The sequence below is a fragment of the Pseudoliparis swirei genome, chromosome 10 (genome assembly GCF_029220125.1).
Source record: "Pseudoliparis swirei isolate HS2019 ecotype Mariana Trench chromosome 10, NWPU_hadal_v1, whole genome shotgun sequence".
Classification (NCBI taxonomy): Eukaryota; Metazoa; Chordata; class Actinopteri; order Perciformes; family Liparidae; genus Pseudoliparis; species Pseudoliparis swirei.
The window spans coordinates 963,924-988,528 of NC_079397.1; the positions used below are offsets into that span (position 1 = coordinate 963,924).

General features: G+C 45.6%; 1 protein-coding gene and 1 long non-coding RNA gene across 7 annotated transcripts in view; both read left to right on the forward strand.

The window, feature by feature from the left end:
- phf21b (PHD finger protein 21B) overlaps nucleotides 1–24,605 on the forward strand; it is a 56,909-nt gene that overhangs the window by 9,599 nt on the left and 22,705 nt on the right. For 4 of the 6 annotated variants that reach the window (XM_056424317.1, XM_056424312.1, XM_056424316.1 and 1 more), the window contains 3 exons: nucleotides 19,317–19,361; nucleotides 22,386–22,601; nucleotides 24,329–24,433. In XM_056424317.1, the coding sequence (XP_056280292.1) occupies nucleotides 19,317–19,361; nucleotides 22,386–22,601; nucleotides 24,329–24,433 (366 nt within the window). The remainder of the gene's footprint in view (nucleotides 1–19,316; nucleotides 19,362–22,385; nucleotides 22,602–24,328; nucleotides 24,434–24,605) is intronic. The other 2 variants (XM_056424313.1, XM_056424315.1) reach the window with 2 other exon arrangements.
- On the forward strand, nucleotides 3,102–4,050 carry LOC130200246 (uncharacterized). The gene is made up of 2 exons (XR_008832966.1): nucleotides 3,102–3,352; nucleotides 3,706–4,050. It is a non-coding gene; the product is annotated as an uncharacterized LOC130200246 (long non-coding RNA).

Consider the following 24,605-nt stretch of genomic DNA (forward strand, 5'->3'; position numbering starts at 1 on the left):
CCTTCAGGATCCTGCTCAAGCTTCCGAGATGGACAAGTGCAAGTCAGATGTTTGTGAGCCGGAATGTTCCCACTTTTCATGCTGTTTTGAGGAATTTTATGTATAAATTTAAATGTCGACTAAATCTCTCGGAGAATGTCGTTATAAAAGCCTTGGCTGACCCAGCACTGAGTGATACCAGGTATTCCTCTGGTTTCTGGAAGCAATGGAACAAATGTTTGTATGTTTTTCAATCCCGAGTGATTTTTTTTGGCTGCAATGGCTGGACTGGTGTCCTCGTATTGTATTTTATATATTGTTGTTGTATTTGTGTTTGTTGTTTTATGGACCCATGAGTCTGGAATAAAGATATATATACAGGGTGTCCGCGGGTCCTTAAAAAGTCTTAAAAAGTCTTAAATTGCTTTTCCTAAAAATAAGGCCTTAAAAAGTCTTAAATTGTCTTAAATTCATATTGGATTGGTCTTAAATTTTTTGGGTGTCATGTCCAGGGGTTTTCCTGGGTCAAAATGGGTCTTCGGTGCTCCCAAAAAATATGTTGGCGCGCTGCGCGCGCACCGTCTATTTGTGCAGGTCGGGCTGTTGAGTGATCAGCAGCTGGCCGCTCGGTCCATTCGCGCACCTCACAGTTGCGTATTGATCAGACAAGAAGACACGCTTATCAACTCCAGTGTTTCCCCTCTAACAGGGTGAAATCCCCCCCCCGCAAACAATTCTCGGCTCGCGCGACAGAGCGATGTGCGCGCCGGCATCGAAGCTCTGCCGTGATGCGCGCACACGGGTGAGCACCGCGTATTCGGTCCCATCAATCCCCTACAACACATGTGTCAAACTCATGGCCCGCGGGCCAAATGTGGCCCGCCACGTCATTTTATGTGGCCCGCGACGGCATGAAATAAATATGATGCATTTTCTTAAAAAAGGGAGAAAAAAAAATCTTGTGCTTTTATTTTGAAGGTCATTTTTTTTGCAGTGGACTGCGGTCTGTTCACGCTCCTTCATGCTGCGTTCAGCCAGAGGAGAGGCGAACCCTTGCGTTGCTTTCCTAAATGTACTCGCGTGAGTTCAGTCGCCGGACTATTTGTCAGGTTTTCTTCACTCGCGCCGGAGAGGGGGCGTGGCTTATCGTGGCATAACAGTTCGTTACCACCGTCCACCACGGAAGAAATACACACTCTTTGTTCCGTTGAGGAAGTCCCACACACGTCGGACCATCAAGCCCTCGAGTTTGGGTTAATAATATTAATATTACATATTATATTATCCGTAGCCGCTCGCAGCTTCTCCAGGGGCTGCGTCTGGATGACGGCCGCTTCCAGACGGTCGATATCCTCCGGAGGTTCTGATTCAACGGGATGACGTCAGTGACGTCACGCGGAGCATTTCAACAGTCTCACCTACTTTTACCGCCCGAGTTTAAAAAATCAGCCCGAATGAGGCGCATTTTTCGCGTCCTGTCATTCACGCGCCCGGCGGACATCCAGACGCGTGCGTGCGTGTGTGACCACATTGACTTTGTATTAACAAACATCCCCAGTTCCCCTATTATGAATTCCTCCATCAGGTCATGTCAGTGGTCACTAAGGTTGAAGTGAGTGCTGCTTCATGTTGTTCAGTATTTATAATATAGTCAGAAGAAAAGTTAATGTTGAATATGTGAATCTTTTTTAATTACCCTTGTTTAATTTATTTAGAGTTTGTGTATAAAAGCTGCTCCTCAAGACTCTGACTTGTAGAGCAGCTTTATGTGTCATAGGTTCAGTGAGTGAGACATGAATTACATCTTTTGAGGCTTTTTAAAACCAGACTTTTTTATTTCATGTTTATGCATGAAAGCACTGTTTAGACATGTTTTAAAGTCTGAAGTTACTGAGTACTAATGTATGTTGTATTACCTTGTGTCCTTAAGATTCACTTGTTGGTTCATAATTGACTGTAAAAGGGAATATTACTAAATAGTTTTGTTGTGCATACTGTGATATTCTGAACTCAGGTTCAAACTGCACCATCTTTTCACAAAATACATTTGAGAAGTTAAAAATGTCACTCGATTTAGGTCATAGCTTGTCATTCAGGGGTGATAGTGCATCCCAAAGCCAGACCAGTGGAGAACCACAGCCCCAGACCAGTGGAGAACCACTGCCCCAGACCAGTGGAGAACCACTACCCAGACCAGTAGAGAACCACTGCCCAGACCAGTGGAGAACCACTACCCAGACCAGTATAGAACCACTACCCAGACCAGTAGAGAACCACTACCCAGACCAGTGGAGAACCACTACCCAGACAGTGGAGAACCACTACCCAGACAGTGGAGAACCACTACCCAGACCAGTGGAGAACCACTACCCAGACCAGTGGAGAACCACTACCCAGACCAGTAGAGAACCACTACCCAGACCAGGAGAGAACCACCTGTCTCAACTGTGACAAAGCTTTTAACAAAGTTAATGTAATAATCTTTGTTTGATCTTTGATAAAGTAATGTGGGTTAAAATAAATATAATGAAATTAAATAGATGTATTTTATAATATTAAATACATTTGCATATATAGTTATACATTTATATAAGTACACCTAAATAAACAATAAACAAATGCAAAGACAGTTATTTAACAATATGTTCTGGAGTAGTTAGAATTATACCGTGTTAGTGACAACCGGCCCTTTGAGGGCCGCCATGAGGCGGATGTGGCCCTCGGTGAAAATGAGTTTGACACCCCTGCCCTACAACGTGAAGCATCGGCTACTTTAGAAAACATGGCAGGATGCAAGTTCAACAACGGCTTGAAAAGAACGAGTGTTTCTGGTCACGGTGGGTGAAATGCTTCTGAAGCTGCGTTATGTGTCGCGAGACATCCAGCGGTGGAATCTCACGAGCAGAGCAAGAAGCACAGAGACTAGCGAAGGCCGCCAGCAGCCCGCGGGGCTAGCTCCTGCTCCGCCGCGAGCTCCTGCTCCGCCGCTAGCTGCTGCTCCGCCGCGAGCTCCTGCTCCGCCGCTAGCTGCTGCTCCGCCGCGAGCTGCTGCTCCGCCACTAGCTGCTGCTCCGCCGCTAGCTGCTGCTCCGCCGCGAGCTCCTGCTCCGCCGCTAGCTGCTGCTCCGCCCGCAACGACGTCAACTACAACGCTGGAGGTCACCGGAGGAAATCCAGCGCCGTGCAACAAAGAGCTCATCACCGAAGACCAACGCTGCAGTGCGTTCTTCATTCTGTTCCACGAGACTCTGGACCAGACCACCGCGAGCAGACAGCTGGACTTCATGTGCGCTCTTGGTGAAATGACCACGTCCCGTCAGGATCCTGTGGAGCTCATGGGCCATGACACCAGGACCTACTTCAGCACCTCAAAGTAAGTCTAACATAAATATATGTATTAACTATCCTCTTGTATATGAGTATGTGTTTCATATAGTTAAGCTTTACTCATGTGTCAAGTTAATAACAGCTATGCATAGGCGCACTACACATTAATTAGACTAATTAAAAATAGTTTTAGAATGGTAGTAAGTAGAGTGGTGTTTACCTGTCAATATGTCTACATAGTGTTCACTAGGCTCAAGGGATGGCTCACGTTGCTTAATTTGTAAAAATAGTATTCATTCATATTGATCCAGTCTGACATTAATCTGAAGTGGTGGTGTCATAAGAGATGTGGTGACTGTTGTTTGGCTAATGTCTGCCTTTTTTCTTTCTTTTTTCCAGGAGAATGGACCAAATGTCAACTGGAAGTTTTTATATTAATACAGTTTGAAAAGGATTGTTTTCCTAGTATATTCACAAAAGCTCAGGAGTAGACGTATGAACCTGTGCACAAACATCCATCACATAGAGACATAAGAACACACACACACATACATTCTATTATGTAATTGAATTTGCCTTTTAAAAGCAGCTGGAAATGTTATTTGTTATTTTATGGATTTTTTTTGTTCAAAAGGAACTATGTTGCATGTATTTTTAAAATATATTTACTTAATTTTAGAGACATTTGTTCATGGGACTTAAATATTCTGAAAATGTATTAATAAATATAATTTACAACAGCAATGACATTTGTGTTATCCTTTTGCATTACACCATACTGTTAATTTTGAACAGACATCAGTGTGTTTACTTTGAATTCATTAATTTAGATTAATGTATATTTCCATCGTAAATTAGGTCTTAAATTTTATTCAGACGTGGTCTTAAAAAGTCTTAAATTTCACTGGTTTATTCCTGTAGACACCCTGTGTATATATATATATATATTTACTGGGTTAAAGTCATCATGTAGGAACATTTACTGAGTTAGTCATCAAGTAGGAACATTTACTGAGTTAAAGTCATCATGTAGGAACATTTACTGAGTTAAAGTCATCATGTAGGAACATTTACTGGGTTAAAGTCATCATGTAGGAACATTTACTGAGTTAAAGTCATCATGTAGGAACATTTACTGGGTTAAAGTCATCATGTAGGAACATTTACTGGGTTAAAGTCATCATGTAGGAACATTTACTGGGTTAAAGTCATGTAGGAACATTTACTGAGTTAAAGTCATCATGTAGGAACATTTCTTGTTCTTGTTCTTCCTCCTCCTCCTGAACTCTATGTGGTATTTAGGGAGTCTTGTGAAGCGTCCCTGAGGGTTAAAGGTGAAGATTCACAACCTGTTGAGTTATATTAGTAACTTATGGGTTAAATCTCTAAAAGCTGTGTGTGTATCGAGTGTGTTCACAGTCAACACAACAATATAAGAACTCAGTTATTATTACTGACACTAAATGATGAGAAAGAACAAAATGTTGATGAATTTCTCGACATTTTGAAACGATATAAATAAATATAATTTCAGCTTTGTTTTATTTTTTTCTGACTTGCTCATCACATGATATGTTCAAAGACCGTCGGAAAGATGAAACTCTGCAGATGCTGATGTGCGGTTCTCAGTGTTCACGAGTATTTAAAGAGGCAGCGCTTGCGTGGTGCGTTCAGGAGCCGGTCGGTGAATGTGAGTCGAGCTGCAGCGGAACAAAAGCTGCTCGTACTCACCGGCCTCACCCGTATCATAGCAACGCCTCCATCACGCCGTGTGTGTGTGTGTGTACAAGAATAGAAGTACAGGAACAGGTAGCCTGTCAGAATAAAAGCATTTTAAGAGTGCAGTAGGACATACATACTCAGAGTGAATTCCTCTTGTGGTAAATGTGAGATGTTCCTTAGTCTCAGAACAGCCACCACTGACCCAGTGAAGAGGGTTCCCTCAGGGTTCCCTCTGAACCCTGAGGGAACCCTCCTGGGTTACACGTTGTTGTTGTTGTTCCGTTAGGAGGAACTCTGTGAACTTCGTTCTTGTGAGGCTGGAGTGGTGACCTTCAGGTCACTTGTTGTCGTTCTTCAGAGTGGGAGGAGCCTAAAGCAGCCTGACAGACATGACATCATAAATACACCCGACCACCTGAAGTCAGACGTGACCTTCACAATAAAAGCTGTGTCTTCCCTTTGAACAGGAAGTGGGTGTGTGGCTGCTCCCAGAATGCTGTTCACCTCCTCCTGTCTCCTCCTCTTCATCTGGAGTACTCTACACCTGATATATTATGGTCTGCTGGTATTAAACCAGCCAATGTTACCAGTACAAATACATTCACATGTACTTAAAGTAGAATGCTACATATATTGTATGATTCTATAATAATTATTGATTATATCATCTTTAATAATCAATCATCATTCAGATAAATAATGCAGTTAAAAAGACAAAGGAGAAGAAGTGGAAAGTAACAGAATACTCAAGTAGTTGTACTTTATTAAAGTACTTGAGTCAATCTACTTGGTTACTTTATTTAGTTTTATCATGAAAGAAGTTCTTCAAATTAATAATCTGTTCATATTCCTCCCACTGATTCTTCGGCAGCAGGAGAGTCTTCTTTACTTCCTCATGTTGTCATCATGATGTCATCGTCCTCATCTTGTTATCATGACGTCATAGTCCTCATGTTGTCATCGTCCTCATCTTGTTATCATGACATCATAGTCCTCATGTTGTCATCATGATGTCATCGTCCTCATCTTGTTATCATGATGTCATCGTCCTCATGTTGTCATCATGACGTCATAGTCTTCATGATGTCATCGTCCTCATGTTGTCATCATGACGTCATAGTCCTCATGTTGTCATCATGATGTCATAGTCCTCATGTTGTCATCGTCTTCATGTTGTCATCATGATGTCATCATGATGTCATCGTCCTCATCTTGTTATCATGACGTCATAGTCCTCATGTTGTCATGATGTCATCGTCCTCATCTTGTCATCATGACGTCATAGTCTTCATGATGTCATAGTCCTCATGTTGTTATCATGACGTCATAGTCCTCATGATGTCATCATGATGTCATAGTCCTCATGTTGTCATCATGATGTCATAGTCCTCATGATGTCATCGTCCTCATGTTGTCATCGTCTTCATATTGTCATCATGATGTCATCGTCCTCATGTTGTCATCATGATGTCATAGTCCTCATGATGTCATCGTCCTCATATTGTCATCATGATGTCATCGTCCTCATATTGTTATCATGACGTCATAGTCCTCATGTTGTCATCATGATGTCATCATACCTGCAAACTTGTCACCTTTCGGTGAAATTCACCGTTTTGAACTCAAAATAGGTCATCCACGTGAATCGTGGAGATCCGAAGAGTTTTTGTTTTTGGGGGGGGTTCACCTGGCCCGCTGCCGTTGAGATTGCAGTGAGACGCGGAGAAAAGTGTGAAGTGTTGCTCTTCGCAATAAAACATCTTTGATGGGACGTGTCGCGTCTCGGCCAATCAGCGTTCAGATGTCCACATCGTTTGGGGGTTCAGGTTAGCTTGAATGTTAGCCCGCTACATCTGCTCCTGTCACGCTGCACGGTGTAGCGATGCTAACAAAGTACCCGTACGTTAAACACGATGTGATTTAGCATATTTTTAGTATCGATACTTCATTAAGAGAGCGATCAGAGCGCACGCGCTGCTCCGTGTCGAGCTGTCTGCGCACACTGCGCTGCGCAGCTCACAGCGAGAGAAGAGGCGGAGCTTAGAGACTTCGGCTTAACAAATAAAAAGATGCCAGAAGTGAAATGTTTCAGTCTGTAAAGTTGTGAAACTCTCCAGCTGCTCATCCTGATGAACTCTGTATCATCTGGTCAGAGACTAACGGCCTCATAGTGGATCATCAATGCTATGATGGAACCATGTAGTTTCATTCATATCTGGCTGTATGAATACTCATATTACTGTCATTTGTTAAGTGTTGAAAAAGTTGGTAAAAAGTGAACCATACAGATGTTTTATTTATTACTATTATAGATAAATATACCAGTCTCGTAATTATGGTACCATATTGTTTGTATGGTGTATTGAATTCTGGTATCGGGTATCATGATATTTATGGCAGGTATGTAATATGTATAGAAGTTATAATATGAGTATCGTGACAAACAGGTAGAGACAGAACAGATTCAGGGAGAAGTCCATGAGGACTGTTCAGGCAAAAAAAAGGAAGTTGGTTCATGAATGACTTTAACCATATTATATATAATGACAATGTATATTTGTTATTACCATCATTATAGGGCTGAGTCAGAGCGGAGGACCTTTTGTTCTTAAACTGTTTATTATCACGATTTAGATTTGTGGTCAGAACAATAAAATGACTGTAGTTGTGGTTCTAAAAGCTTTGAGGCTTCAAACAACGTGGATGTGGTGTGGTGACAACAAAAAAAAGTCACCTGCACCCCCCCCCGTTGTCACCTTTTTCACCCCTCATGAGTTTGCAGGTATGTGTCATAGTCCTCATGTTGTTATCATGACATCATAGTCCTCATGTTTTATCATGACGTCATAGTCCTCATGTTGTCATCATGATGTCCTAGTCCTCATCTTGTCATCATGATGTCATAGTCCTCATGTTGTCATCATGATGTCATCGTCCTCATGTTGTCATCATGATGTCATAGTCCTCATCTTGTCATCATGATGTCATCGTCCTCATCTTGTCATGATGTCATAGTCCTCATGTTGTCATCATGATGTCATCATGATGTCATCGTCCTCATCTTGTTATCATGACGTCATAGTCCTCATGTTGTCACATGACTGTTGCTCATCATGATTTCATAGTCCTCATCTTGTCACATGACTGTTGCTCATCATGATGTCATAGTCCTCATCTTGTTATCATGATGTCATCGTCCTCATGTTCTCATCATGATGTCATCGTCCTCATGTTCTCATCATGATGTCATCGTCCTCATCTTGTTATCATGACGTCATAGTCCTCATGTTGTCACATGACTGTTGCTCATCATGATGTCATAGTCCTCATCTTGTTATCATGATGTCATCGTCCTCATGTTCTCATCATGATGTCATCGTCCTCATCTTGTTATCATGACGTCATAGTCCTCATGTTGTCACATGACTGTTGCTCATCATGATGTCATAGTCCTCATCTTGTTATCATGATGTCATCGTCCTCATGTTCTCATCATGATGTCATTGTCCTCATCTTGTTATCATGACGTCATAGTCCTCATGTTGTCACATGACTGTTGCTCATCATGATGTCATAGTCCTCATCTTGTTATCATGATGTCATCGTCCTCATGTTCTCATCATGATGTCATCGTCCTCATCTTGTTATCATGACGTCATAGTCCTCATGTTGTCACATGACTGTTGCTCATCATGATGTCATAGTCCTCATCTTGTTATCATGATGTCATCGTCCTCATGTTCTCATCATGATGTCATCGTCCTCATCTTGTTATCATGACGTCATAGTCCTCATGTTGTCACATGACTGTTGCTCATCATGATGTCATAGTCCTCATCTTGTCATCATGATGTCATCGTCCTCATCTTGTTATCATGACGTCATAGTCCTCATGTTGTCACATGACTGTTGCTCATCATGACGTCATAGTTTCTAGCTCATCATTTTTTGTTTTGAACACAATCTAAATAAAGTAAACAAAGGAAACAGATTATTTAAAGAGATTTTAAATGAAACGTAGAATAAAACTTTCTTAATGAAATGTACGCTTTTTGTTTTGATGAACGCTTCCTGGTCCTCCATCAGGGGCGTGGCCAATCGCAGAAGGACGTGTCATGAGCAAAAGTTGTGTTTTAAGAAGGAGTTACAGGTACAAGTATACAGTTAAAGTGCTGCTACTCTGGATCACTGAAAGTCAAATAAAGCAGTTTGATATATCAAATACTGAAGTCATAAAGTTCGGGGGAAGAGGAGCAGGAGTGTGTGTGTCTTTGTCTGCGTGGAGAGAGGAATGCTTTTGTCTGTTTATCCAGCAGCTGTCCAGCCTCCTCCTCTCCAGGCTGGAGACGTGTGTGTGTATGTATTTGTGTGAGTATGAGTGTGTATGTATTTGTGTGTGAGTGTGTGTGTGTATGTATTTGTGTGTGTATGTATTTGTGTGAGTATGAGTGTGTGTATGTATTTGTGTGTGAGTGTGTGTGTGTATGTATTTGTGTGTGTGTGTGAGTGTAGGGGGTCAGCCAGCTGATTGGACTGCTGTCCACCGCCCTCCTCTGATTGGACTGCTGTCCACCGCTGGCCTCTGATTGGACTGCTGTCCACCGCCCTCCTCTGATTGGACTGCTGTCCACCGCCCTCCTCTGATTGGACTGCTGTCCACCGCCCTCCTCTGATTGGACTGCTGTCCACCGCCCTCCTCTGATTGGACTGCTGTTCACCGCCGGCCTCTGATTGGACTGCTGTTCACCGCCGGCCTCTGATTGGACCACTCTCGGTCCAGATGAGTCACACAACTTGAACCTGTTTATTTAAATCAGTGTGGGAGGAGCCTCTGCTTCCTGGCCCTCATTTGCATACTCCTTGTAGGCCAGCATCCTACAATGCCTTGCTTTCTGTTGCTAAGGATTTATTGAGGAAGAGGCCTTCAAAGACCCTTTGAAGACCTGATCAGGTGGTTTCATGTGGTTCTCTTCATCAGGGAACAAGAGAAACTTCATGTTGACCAGCAGAGCATTAACCCTGTGGGGTCAGGCCCACTGTCCTCCTCTAGTCCTCCTCTAGTCCTCTTCTAGTCCTCCTCTAGTCCTCTTCTAGTCCTCTAGTCCTCCTCTAGTCCTCCTCTAGTCCTCTTCTAGTCCTCCTCTAGTCCTCCTCTAGTCCTCCTCTAGTCCTCTAGTCCTCCTCTAGTCCTCCTCTAGTCCTCCTCTGGTCCTCCTCTGGTCCTCTAGTCCTCCTCTTGTCCTCCTCTGGTCCTCTAGTCCTCCTCTAGTCCTCCTCTGGTCCTCCTCTGGTCCTCTAGTCCTCCTCTTGTCCTCCTCTAGTCCTCCTCTGGTCCTCTAGTCCTCCTCTGGTCCTCCTCTGGTCCTCTAGTCCTCCTCTGGTCCTCCTCTGGTCCTCCTCTGGTCCTCCTCTTGTCCTCCTCTGGTCCTCCTCTGGTCCTCCTCTTGTCCTCCTCTGGTCCTCTAGTCCTCCTCTAGTCCTCCTCTGGTCCTCTAGTCCTCCTCTGGTCCTCCTTTTGTCCTCCTCTGGTCCTCCTCTTGTCCTCCTCTGGTCCTCTAGTCCTCCTCTTGTCCTCCTCTGGTCCTCCTCTGGTCCTCCTCTTGTCCTCCTCTGGTCCTCTAGTCCTCCTCTTGTCCTCCTCTAGTCCTCCTCTGGTCCTCCTCTTGTCCTCCTCTAGTCCTCCTCTGGTCCTCTAGTCCTCCTCTTGTCCTCCTCTAGTCCTCCTCTGGTCCTCTAGTCCTCCTCTTGTCGTCCTCTAGTCCTCCTCTGGTCCTCTAGTCCTCCTCTAGTCCTCTGGTCCTCTAGTCCTCCTCTTGTCCTCCTCTGGTCCTCTAGTCCTCTTGTCCTCCTCTAGTTCTCTAGTCCTCCTCTAGTCCTCCTCTGGTCCTCTAGTCCTCTTGTCCTCCTCTAGTCCTCTTGTCCTCTGGATCATGGTCTCGCCTGGTCTTCTTTCTGCTCTATTAATATCCTGTGTGGTTCTTAAGGGATACTGTAAATAAACTGCACACACACACACACACACACACACACACACACACACACACACACACACACACACACACACACACACACACACACACACACACACACACACACACACACACACACACAGGGGTTCCTGCTGTAGTCGGGTGTGATTTCTCACAAAGTGACTTCCTGTTTCTTTGAAGGACTAGGAACTCTCCTCATGTTGCCTGGTAACCAAACTCAACACCCACAATGCAACACGTCCTTGGACTTCATAAAACAAGTCAGATTAATAATAGAATAACTTCTTCTGTTTTCACATCCAAGTGTTCTTCTGTTCTCCTTCCTGAAGAAGCTCTTCAAAGACTCCCAATAAAATCAATACATATGGATTTAATATCTTTATCCTGACACTCAAACGTGTCCCTGAATGCAGCATTCAGACATCTTGTCTTTACAACTAATAACACACCTTTAATCTGAGCCATCATCTGATGTCACATTTCAGTTTTTGTGTGACGGCACAGGAACGCACCAAAAAAAGGGAGGGGGGATCTCCATGGCAACCGGCAGACGAGGCTTATGGGTGATGTAGTCAGAAGATATGAAACTCCAGCGGAAATGTAGTTCCCTGTAGTTTGGTCACATGACCAATGATCTGAAACGAGAGGAAGACAGGAACTGTATATACTCCTGTAAACTCTTCCTCATCACGTCCTATGAAACACAGGAGGAGGAGGAGGAGGGACCTTGAGTCGGTTCTGAAGAACCCTGTGTGGGTTATGAGGAACCCGCGTATGTTCCTAGGTTCCTTGTATGTTCTGAGGAACCCGCGTATGTTCTGAGGTTCCACTTATGTTCTGAGGAACCCGCGTATGTTCTGAGGTTCCACTTATGTTCTGAGGAACCCGCGTATGTTCTGAGGTTCCACTTATGTTCTGAGGATCCCGCGTATGTTCTGAGGTTCCACTTATGTTCTGGGGAACTCGCGTATGTTCCTAGGTTCCTTGTATGTTCTGAGGAACCCGCGTATGTTCCTAGGTTCCTCGTATGTTCTGAGGAACTCGCGTATGTTCCTAGGTTCCTTGTATGTTCTGAGGAACCCGCGTATGTTCCTAGGTTCCTCGTATGTTCTGAGGAACTCGCGTATGTTCCTAGGTTCCTTGTATGTTCTGAGGAACCCGCGTATGTTCCTAGGTTCCTCGTATGTTCTGAGGAACCCGCGTATGTTCCTAGGTTCCTTGTATGTTCTGAGGAACCCGCATATATTCCTTGGTTCCTCGTATGTTCTGAGGAACCCGCGTATGTTCCTAGGTTCCTCATATGTTCTGAGGAACCCACGTATGTTCTGAGGTTCCACTTATGTTCTGAGGATCCCGCGTATGTTCTGAGGTTCCACTTATGTTCTGGGGAACTCGCGTATGTTCCTAGGTTCCTTGTATGTTCTGAGGAATTCTGAGGTTCCACTTATGTTCTGAGGAACCCGGTTCTGAGGTTCCACTTATGTTCTGAGGAACCATGTTCTGAGGTTCCACTTATGTTCTGAGGATCCTGTTCTGAGGTTCCACTTATGTTCTGGGGAACTCGCGTATGTTCCTAGGTTCCTTGTATGTTCTGAGGAACCCGCGTATGTTCTGAGGTTCCACTTATGTTCTGAGGAACCCGCGTATGTTCTGAGGTTCCACTTATGTTCTGAGGAACCCGCGTTCTGAGGTTCCACTTATGTTCTGAGGAACCATGTTCTGAGGTTCCACTTATGTTCTGAGAAACCCTGTTCTGAGGTTCCACTTATGTTCTGAGGAACCCGTTCTGAGGTTCCACTTATGTTCTGAGGATCCCGTGTTCTGAGGTTCCACTTATGTTCTGGGGAACCCGTGTTCCTAGGTTCCTTGTATGTTCTGAGGAACCTATGTTCTGAGGTTCCACTTATGTTCTGAGGAACCATGTTCTGAGGTTCCACTTATGTTCTGAGGATCCATGTTCTGAGGTTCCACTTATGTTCTGGGGAACATGTTCCTAGGTTCCTTGTATGTTCTGAGGAAATGTTCCTAGGTTCCTCAGATGTTCTGAGGAACTTGTTCCTAGGTTCCTGTTCTGAGGAACCCGCATATGTTCCTAGGTTCCTCGTATGTTCTGAGGAACCCAGATGTTCCTAGGTTCCTTGTATGTTCTGAGGAACCCGCGATGTTCCTTGGTTCCTCAGATGTTCTGAGGAACCATGTTCCTATGTTCCTCAGATGTTCTGAGGAACCCGCGTATGTTCCTAGGTTCCTCGTATGTTCTGAGGAACCCACGTATGTTCCTAGGTTCCTCGTATGTTCTGAGGTTCCTCGTATGTTCTGAGGTTCCGCATATGTTCTGAGGAACCCGCGTATGTTCCTAGGTTCCTCGTATGTTCTGAGGAACCCACGTATGTTCCTAGGTTCCTCGTATGTTCTGAGGAACCCGCGTATGTTCTGAGGTTCCACTTATGTTCTGGGGAACTTGCATATGTTCCTAGGTTCCTTGTATGTTCTGAGGAACCCGCGTATGTTCCTAGGTTCCTTGTATGTTCTGAGGAACCCGCGTATGTTCCTAGGTTCCTTGTATGTTCTGAGGAACCCGCGTGTTCCTAGGTTCTCAGATGCTCTGAGGAACCCGTATGTTCCTAGGTTCCTCAGATGTTCTGAGGAACCCGCGTATGTTCCTAGGTTCCTCGTATGTTCTGAGGAACCGACGTATGTTCCTAGGTTCCTCGTATGTTCTGAGGTTCCTCGTATGTTCTGAGGTTCTATGTTCTGAGGAACCTGTTCCTAGGTTCCTCAGATGTTCTGAGGAACCGCGTATGTTCCTAGGTTCCTCAGATGTTCTGAGGAACCCACGATGTTCCTAGGTTCCTCGTATGTTCTGAGGTTCCGCAGATGTTCTGAGGTTCCTCGTATGTTCTGAGGTTCCACAGATGTTCTGAGGAACCTGTTCCTAGGTTCCTCTGTTCTGAGGAACCTAGGTTCCTGATGTTCCTAGGTTTGTTCTGAGGTTCCACTTATGTTCCTAGGTTCCTCGTATGTTCTGAGGAATGTTCTGAGGAACCCGTATGTTCCTAGGTTCCTCAGATGTTCTGAGGAACCCGTGTATGTTCCTTAGGTTCCTTGTGTTCTGAGGAACCTGTTCCTAGGTTCCTCAGATGTTCTGAGGAACCGTTCCTAGGTTCCTCGTATGTTCTGAGGAACCCATGTTCCTAGGTTCCTCGTATGTTCCTAGGTTCCTCAGATGTTCTGAGGAACCATGTTCTGAGGTTCCACTTATGTTCCTAGGTTCCTCAGATGTTCTGAGGAACCCGCAGATGTTCCTAGGTTCCTCATATGTTCTGAGGAACCCTCCTAGGTTCCTCGATGTTCTGAGGAACCTGTTCTAGGTTCCTCATATGTTCCGAGGTTCCTCGTTTCTGAGGTTATGTTCTGAGGTTCCACAGATGTTCTGAGGAACCCGTATGTTCCTAGGTTCCTCAGATGTTCTGAGGAACCCACTCCTAGGTTCCTCTGTTCTGAGGAACCCGTTCCTAGGTTCCTCAGATGTTCTGAGGAACCCACGATGTTCCTAGGTTCCTCGTGTTCTGAGGAACCCACGATGTTCCTAGGTTCCTCAGATGTTCTGAGGAACCATGTTCTGAGGTTCCACTTATGTTCCTAGGTCTCAGATGTTCTGAGGAACCATGTTCCTAGGTTCCTCGTATGTTCCTAGGTTCCTCAGATGTTCTGAGGAACCTGTTCCTAGGTTCCTCATATGTTCCGAGGTTCCTCGTATGTTCTGAGGTTCCTCGATGTTCTGAGGTTCAGATGTTCTGAGGAACCCGCGTATGTTCCTAGGTTCCTCGTATGTGCCTAGGTTCCTCGTATGTTCTGAGGAACCCGCCTATGTTCCTAGGTTCCTCGTATGTTCTGAGGTTCCTCGTATGTTCTGAGGTTCCACGTATGTTCTGAGGAACCCGCGTATGTTCCTAGGTTCCTCGTATGTTCTGAGGAACCCACGTATGTTCCTAGGTTCCTCGTATGTTCTGAGGAACCCGCGTATGTTCCTAGGTTCCTCGTATGTTCTGAGGAACCCACGTATGTTCCTAGGTTCCTCGTATGTTCTGAGGAACCCACGTATGTTCCTAGGTTCCTCGTATGTTCTGAGGAACCCGCGTATGTTCTGAGGTTCCACTTATGTTCCTAGGTTCCTCGTATGTTCTGAGGAACCCGCGTATGTTCCTAGGTTCCTCGTATGTTCCTAGGTTCCTCGTATGTTCTGAGGAACCCGCGTATGTTCCTAGGTTCCTCGTATGTTCTGAGGTTCCTCGTATGTTCTGAGGTTCCGCGTATGTTCTGAGGAACCCGCGTATGTTCCTAGGTTCCTCGTATGTGCCTAGGTTCCTCGTATGTTCTGAGGAACCCGCGTATGTTCCTAGGTTCCTCGTATGTTCTGAGGTTCCTCGTATGTTCTGAGGTTCCTCGTATGTTCTGAGGTTCCGCGTATGTTCTGAGGAACCCGCGTATGTTCCTAGGTTCCTCGTATGTTCTGAGGAACCCGCGTATGTTCCGAGGTTCCTCGTATGTTCCGAGGTTCCTCGTATGTTCTGAGGTTCCGCGTATGTTCTGAGGAACCCGCGTATGTTCCTAGGTTCCTCGTATGTTCTGAGGTTCCGCGTGTCCCTGCTCTCGATCCTCGGTCAGAGGAAGCTGCTTGATGAGGACAATGAGCCTCTTTTCTTCTTCGTTGGTGCTCTTTGGGCGCTTCAGAAGAAGCTTTAAATCACGTTACCGTAGCAACATGCTGACTGTGATCTCTGTGATCTCTTCAGCACACAAACCAACATTTGTATTACCCTCCGCTCCCTGAACGCTGCATCGCGCCCGTTTCCACGGTGACCTCTGCCGTCTCTCTCCACCAATGAGGACGCAGCGGTTTAATCTTCCACCAGGAGAGATTGATCTCCGTAGAGCTGTCAGGCCTACATTTCCCATGATGCAGCGTGATATCTTCTCTTGCTGCAGACCTCAGATCAGACAGAAATAAAAAGAGACGCTCATTTAATATTCACTTTACTTCACTTGACTCAGAGTTCTGTGACACAGAACGGAAGAGTAAATGTTGAGGAGGCCGAGGATCGAGCCCTGAGGAACCCCGTCTACACACACACACGCACACACACACACACACTCACACACATTCACGTGTTGCTAACGGCCACTCTTTGGCTGTGTCTACTACCGGACACTTTACGCAGTGCACTGCAATCCAGAGCCCTGACATCTTAGTGCCCTGCGTGGCTGTGAGTCTCAAATGGAACACTTACGTTCACCACTTGGCGGAAGTGACGGACGCAAATCTGTTCACGGCACCCGCGAAATTAAACCGGGAGTGACGTATGCAAATCTGCTTGCGATACCCGTGAAACTTAAAGTGACCAAATGAAGCACTTCCTGCCCTCTTTGTGTCCCTTGTTTACCCCTTTCTCCACCCCATGTGGAAACTGCGATACCTCCACCATCGCGGCAGGAGCCTCCGTGGTCGACCGCTTGTGCTACCGTAGCATCTCGTCCGCCATTGTTTTAGAAATAAAGTGAAAAGCTGGCGAAAGGGCTCCTCCTCTTCCGCTACGTAGCCAAGATGGCGCCCGTTGAGGGCCAGTAGTGTCCATCGTTTTACATGTTTTGCCCGTTTGCAGAGCGCCATGCGGGTCCTTTCAGTGCTCTGCATGCTGCTGGTGGTCAGTGTGGCGCCCGAAGCACTGAAAGGCATCCAAGGCCTCAAGGGTCCGGTAGACACAGCCATTGTGTTACTGTAGGTGCAGTGAAGCGTTCTAGCTCCTCCTCCTTTCCTCCTCCTCCCCTCCTCCTGTCCTCCTTAGGGTTGGGTACCGGAAACCGGTGCCAATATGGTACCGGTTCCAATACAACCGGTATTACCCGGACCGAAACGCAACGCACATTCCGGTGCTTCCTTCCGGTGTCTGAACCGATTGAAATTGAAAAAAACTATTGTTGTGAACTTCTCTGGTGACTCCGCCCTGTCAGCAGGTTGCGAGCCTCTCATATGTAACTCTGAGAGGAGGCGTGGCCTGTGTGACTGTGAGCCCGTGTGGAGCACACCAGCGTCAGGCTGGGCGCTACGGGGAGACGTCACCGGTCCCCCTGAACACGGGGAGACCGATGATGACGAGCAGCCGGAACTCAGATTAGTAGAAGTCTTGCATTCATAAAAGTAGGCCAAGAAATAATAAATTAGCCATTATAACCATGTTTAAGCTAGCTCGTAGCTAGCGCTAGCTACGAGCTACGAGCGTGACAGTCTGCTAGCAGATGTGTTGGTGTCCAGCGGTCCCGGCTGTTTACCCGGTGTTACCGGGAATATAATGACGGAGGAATAAAGACCGTGGGGCGTCACTTTGTTTCAGGGTAACTCTCGCTGTCAGAAGCAACACTTTATTTGTCACGTGTCATCTTCAGTCCCTCTGATTGGTTGTTCTCTTTGCCCATCAAAACAGTGACATGATTAACCCTATAAAGTCTGCACATGACAATATATATGTATATATTAGGGCTGTCAGCGTTAACGCGTTAATCTATGCGATTAATTTGGCCGCGTTAACGCACTAAAATATTTTAACGCAATTAACGCAACTTTGTTTACTTCCGGTGTTCGTTTAAGTTTTTACACTCAAACCGAGTGTCAAACCGCGGCAGTACGGTTTAACACTGTTTCCGTTTTTAAAACAATTATTTTTCCGCGAAAATAAGAAGCAGAAATCATTTTAAACTCGTGGATGAATCAGTCGGGTTTCCTCCTGCTGCTCCTTCCTCCGTCTCCCCCTCTGACACACAGAGGAACGGAGGGGCGACGTGTCGGGGGACGCGGCGCGGAAAGAACTCGTCACACGAAACTTTCACCGTGATTGGTCAATCCGTTTGTCTGTCAACATTTTGGGGAAAAAACAACCAATGAACACTCAGTAAATCACAAAGGACCTCCCACCTCACAGGTGAGGCTCATTAGCAGCCTGTCAGTCAGAGAGCAGAGAACACTGCAACAGGACAATGTGCCTCATATATAGAGCTGAGATTGTTCTGGAATGTTTGATGTATAACACGTGGGGGTGTGTCATATGAAAACGCCTTTAAAAGGTGAATTTACATGTTTTTGTAAAATGTATAAAATGCCCCCAGCCTCCAGAGGGTTAACGTGACATATGTGAATGTCAGTCAGTCACCAAGGCCACTGGTTCTGCTGTTCAGTGGTAAAGATGACAGGACCAATGGGGTCTCAATATACTTTTTTTTTTTTACTAATCTGATGTTTCACTGAAGAAACAATTTATCATCCACGATATTAAATCCCTCGCTGGCACTTTATAGGTAGGAGCCTCTTTGAAAACACAGCTCTGTGTGAAGTTTGGTCTTTAAAAAGAAGGAAAAAACACTTTTAATCGCGATTAATGAATTTCAAAATGTGCGATTAATTAGTTAATTTTTTTAAATCGATTGACAGCCCTAATATATATATACATACACACACATATCATATAATGGAGAACATATATTGTGTGTGTAAACAGTCTGATATCCGTTGTTTGATAACGGCTTCTACAGGGAATATGGCCAAAGAGGTTTTTAATGTCCTCATTGTGCGTTTAAAAAAAAAAGGTACCGGTTTAGCACCGGCGTCGGAAAAAACCCAAACGATACCCATCCCTCCTCCTACTCCTCCTCTCCTCTTCCTCTTCCTCCTCCTCCTCCTCTTTAAGTCGTTTCAGTATTTAACCTCAAATGCATCCAACATATTTATATTATTGATGTTGTTGAGCTCAAGTCACAGAACTCTGAAGGAACATGTTGAGTTCATTGTGTAGATATTAAAGGGTTCTCTGTTTGAGGAGAACCCTCAACTGAAAGCTCTTGAAAAGCTTGGCATGTTAAAGGTTCTCTCTGGTTCTCCCTCTCTGGTTCTCTCTGGTTCTCCAGAGGTGTTATTGGGATCAGGAGACAAAACAATGTCAATAAATACATAAATAATACTTCTTTAACCTCTGAACCCCAGAACATGCATCCTGTGTACTTAAGTACGATGTGTACTTGTACTGCGTTGCATCATTTATGATGTGAATGACTATTCCATAAAAGGAGCATGAAGAGTACTCTGGATACTTTACACCCTGCTGACAGTACTTGTTGTTGTACTTTAGACTGGTCGTAGTACTTCTACTGGAGAAAAGGATCTGAATACTTTGACCTCAGGCCTTTATTGTGAAGGGTGTGTATGTCTCAGCTTCCTCTGAACCGGTTGTTGTTGTTGTTGTGTTTCAGAACCAGACGCTGTGTAAAGGCCTCAACGAGCTGCAGAACGGACAGGTGAGCTACGACCACCGGCTTTTATTTTGAAAAGCATACTTCCTGCTTGATGTACGGAGTTGAACCATCATCTTCAGCCGTGGAATAACTATTCATGAGTAAAGTATTCTCAGCTTCATGCAGTAGAAGTACAGCAGTACTCTCAGCATCAGGTTACATGACATAGAAAGTAAAGTACCTCATATTCAAAGTACTAAAGTACTTCATAGATGTACTTTCCATCTCTGATCATCTTCCCGAAACACTTGAAAACAAATTCTCAAAGCCTCCTCCTCCTCATGCACAGTAGTGGTTCCTATGTATTTAAAGAGACAGTAACATGTTAGAGGTCCTCTGGAGTCGTCTCTACCGGCTCTGGGACACTCGTGTTGGCTCCTCCCCTTTGAGACGAGCACCATCATGTGACCACGAGGCTCCGCCCCCTCTGTGTGGGAGGTCTCCTCCTGGAGGAGGGGGAGGGGGAGACCTCCTTTGTTCACTTGAAGGCTCAACCTGCTTCACTTCATATTAAAGTAACATTATGTAACAATTGTACCTTAAAATAACAGCTTGAAAAAAATTGTGCCGCTACAATGACTTTTAATATGGCGATTTGCGGCTCCGCCATCGGGGGTCTGTGGGGAAATAACTCCGCTATGTAGGATTCTGGAGCCGCCCGCTCCGGGGCGGATGGACTTCAACCTGCTTTCTGGCAGTGATTACGCAATGTCATATAGTGCCACTCCACGCCCGCAGCTCCAGTATAAGGGGAGCTTTTTTATGTAGCTTTTTGGTGTCGTCAACAATATTGTATTCGATCACACGTACTCCACTCAAACATTTAGAAAACAACGATATAGGCTGAAAACGGGATCGATATTTCATCTAAACTAAATGTTGTCATTCTTTTGGTTATGTTAGCATTCATCTCCGTATCACAATGATAAAACTATGCAGTCATATTTATGTAAAATCTTTGAATATTCTTAGCTTATCGGTTGACATCATTTCTTGGTTTCTGACTTCGTCTGGTCATCAATACAAGTGTATGCAAGGCTGCATCTATCGTAACTGGGTATTTACGACACTGAAGTAAACGTTATATACCTCCAAAACTGAAGGGGCGCTAAAAGGGAAAAACTACATTATGGGGATTTAAGAACACTAACTTTTTAAACCTTTTAGACTTGATGAGTGACGATGTTTACAATGAATCACAAACAACACGCCTCACTGAGTCAACACGCTGTGAGTTCACATGCTTGTTACATATTCATGTCAGACGTCAACGTCATAAACGCTTTTACAAGAATGACTCTTTGTTGTGAATATGTTTGATGTATTCAGAGGAAACTAAAGACAAACAAACAAACAAACCGACCGCCCCCCCGCTGCAGTGCTCTGGAGGTGAAAGACACACAGACGGTTTCATCACCATCAGGAGTCATTGATCTCTGCCCTGGTGGCCGGCAGCTGAACTGCAGCGCTGTGGAGCTGCATCGCTCCTCCCCCACCTCCTCTCTGGGCTCCAGGAGAGACAGCTGGCCTCCTGCTCCTCCCTGCTTCTGCTCCTGCTCCTCTTGCTCTTCCTCCTGCTCCTCTTTCTCCTCCTCCTCCTCCTCACTGCTCCTCTTGCTCCTCCTCCTGCTCAGAAACCTCCCAGACCAGCTTCTGCTTCTGGTTCATGTTCCAGATAAATATCCAACTTAACTCTAGACTGAAGAGGTTCCTCTGATGGTTCCTCTGATGGTTCCTCTGATGGTTCCTCTGATGGTTCCTCTGTTGGTTCCTCTGATGGTTCCTCTGTTGGTTCCTCTGATGGTTCCTCTGATAGTTCCTCTGTTGGTTCCTCTGATAGTTCCTCTGTTGGTTCCTCTGATGTTCCTCTGTTGGTTCCTCTGTTGGTTCCTCTGATGGTTCCTCTGTTGGTTCCTCTGATGGTTCCTCTGTTGGTTCCTCTGATGGTTCCTCTGATGGTTCCTCTGATGGTTCCTCTGTTGGTTCCTCTGATGGTTCCTCTGATGGTTCCTCTGATGGTTCCTCTGATGGTTCCTCTGATGGTTCCTCTGTTGGTTCCTCTGATGGTTCCTCTGTTGGTTCCTCTGATGGTTCCTCTGTTGGTTCCTCTGATGGTTCCTCTGTTGGTTCCTCTGATGGTTCCTCTGTTGGTTCCTCTGATGGTTCCTCTGATGGTTCCTCTGATGGTTCCTCTGTTGGTTCCTCTGATGGTTCCTCTGTTGGTTCCTCTGATGGTTCCTCTGATAGTTCCTCTGTTGGTTCCTCTGATGGTTCCTCTGTTGGTTCCTCTGATGGTTCCTCTGATGGTTCCTCTGATGGTTCCTCTGTTGGTTCCTCTGATGGTTCCTCTGTTGGTTCCTCTGTTGGTTCCTCTGATGGTTCCTCTGTTGGTTCCTCTGATGGTTCCTCTGTTGGTTCCTCTGATGGTTCCTCTGATGGTTCCTCTGATGGTTCCTCTGTTGGTTCCTCTGTTGGTTCCTCTGATGGTTCCTCTGTTGGTTCCTCTGATGGTTCCTCTGTTGGTTCCTCTGATGGTTCCTCTGTTGGTTCCTCTGATGGTTCCTCTGATGGTTCCTCTGTTGGTTCCTCTGATGGTTCCTCTGTTGGTTCCTCTGATGGTTCCTCTGTTGGTTCCTCTGATGGTTCCTCTGTTGGTTCCTCTCTTGGTTCCTCTGTTGGTTCCTCTATTGGTTCCTCTGATGGTTCCTCTGTTGGTTCCTCTGATGGTTCCTCTGATGGTTCCTCTGTTGGTTCCTCTGATGGTTCCTCTGATGAGAAGAACCACAGGTTAGAGAACAGAAGGTTCATAAATGTTTATAAACTAAAGCAGAACGTTTATAAAGTACCTCTCTGTGTACTCTAGAAGCTGGCCGTGTGTATAAGTACCCTCTCTGTGTACTCTAGAAGCTGGCCGTGTGTATAAGTACCCTCTCTGTGTACTCTAGAAGCTGGCCGTGTGTATAAGTACCCTCTCTGTGTACTCTAGAAGCTGGCCGTGTGTATAAGTACCCTCTCTGTGTACTCTAGAAGCTGGCTCTGTCCCTCATCAAGCCGCCTCCCAGCCAGGGCATCTCCAAGGGTCCTGTCTCCATGGTGACCGCACGCATCAACGGACAGAAGGTGGCGAGTTCGGACGCGCTGCAGACGACCGCCATCAACCTGCAGACGGGCGGCAGGGCGGCGCCCGGCGGCGGCGGCCACGCCTTTAGCAGCAGGAGAGCCGGAGAGTCGCCTCCCTCCCAGGTGAGATCACCAGGCCGTCGCCATCTTGGCTACAGGGCCCCATAGAGAGGAGGGCGGAGCCTCAGGGCCCCGTAGAGAGGAGGGCGGAGCCTCAGGGCCCCATAGAGAGGAGGGCGGAGCCTCAGGGCCCTGAAGTCTGTTAGCAGATAGAAACGTTGTTTAAAGGAAGAACACATTTATAATTTACATTCAAAAGAACTTTATAATAACATTTATATTTAAACAGATCACTATCAGGATTATTGACAAGTTAATAAACAATAAACAAAAACAACAAAAGTCGAGACACAGGTGAAGTCAGCTCAGCGTGACGGACGTGGAGACGGGCTTCGGTTCCCCAGAAGATTTGTCGAGTCACGTCAGGATCTGGACTCCGCCCCCCATTCCCCCCCGAGGCCTCTGATTGGCCGACTCGCTGCACCTGATGAGTCTGTTCTTGAGATTAAGAGCAGGTCTGAGACGGTTACTGTGCTTCATCAGAGTGTCACTGTGGAGGGGCTCAGGCTCCTCCCCCTGGTGGAGGTGAGGGTCAGGCAGCAGGATTGTCTCCAGGCCCTTGAACGCTGCATTGTTCCGCTCTCCACCCAGCTGCCTGCTCCAGGCCATGAAAAGAAACACACCCTCTTCTTTATCAATCAGTCGGGCTCAGCCAATCAGAGAGGCTGCCGGGGGGAGGGGTCATCATGCCACCTGGCCTGTAATTTGAAGATCAATAATGAGGTGTAATAGGAATGCTGCTCTGCATGAGCACACACACACACACACACACACACACACAAAAGCTTTTCTTGAACTTTACAGAAATGAAAAGTTTTTTGTGGTTAAATTATTGACTGAAGGTTTTAAATAACATAAAACAACATCTACTGTCACAAAAGAAATCATAACAAATACAAATAAAACCTGGTTGTGTTGACTCCTCACACTGGAGAGCAGGAGGAGCCAGAGCAGGAGGAGCCAGAGCAGGAGGAGGAGGAACCTAAAGGGAAGGTGCTTAGGTTTGGAGAAAAGAGGAAGCAATTACCAAAATGAAAGCCCTAGCACTGCAAGAATTTTCATCTCTGCAGTTGCCATGGGAACAGGCCTGGGTCTCCTCCTTCTCCTCCTCTCTGCAGCACAATACAATGGAACGAAGGGATTTTCACAAATGAAGAAAGGAGGAGGGGAGGAGGAAACTTTCCCATTTTCTTTCTCTCTCTCAGCTGAGAGGAGATTTGAATCTTCTTCTTCTGTGGTTTATTTACCGGCTCACGTTTATTCATATGCTAATTCAATACAAGATAGAAAATAATGACAAGTGTATAAGATAACACTGTATTATTTATATGTATTTATGTATTTTATTACAATAATAACAACAACAACAACAACAACAGGTCACAATCTGGAAACAACTGGTGGCTTCAGAGGGAACAATCCTAAATTAATAGATTTAATTTTAATTTTAATTAAAAACTGATCAATGTGGACTTCCCAGCATGCATCTGGAGTATTGCTGTGTGTGGTGTATTATGAGCTCCTCTAGTGGTCAGATGTTGTTATTACAACAACATCTGAAACACAATAAGTTTCCATTTCCACTAAAAGATGCTCTGAGGGACACAATTGTCCCACAATGCAATGCAGGAAACAGACAGAACCGTAAAGAACATCAAACGGTTTGCTTAGAACTTCATTTATTTACCTTTTTAATCTTCAATGATTTGATTCATTTGTGTACCTTCCAGATGCTGGGAACTCTCAGTGCTGTGCCCATCAAGGTGCCTCAAGTCAGCTCCCTGCACCGGCTGGCAGGACAAGCAGCCACCGTGCTACCTCAGGTAACTGCTCAGGTAACTACTACCTCAGGTAACTGCTCAGGTAACTACTACCTCAGGTAACTGCTCAGGTAACTACTACCTCAGGTAACTGCTCAGGTAACTACTACCTCAGGTAACTGCTCAGGTAACTACTACCTCAGGTAACTGCTCAGGTAACTACTACCTCAGGTAACTGCTCAGGTAA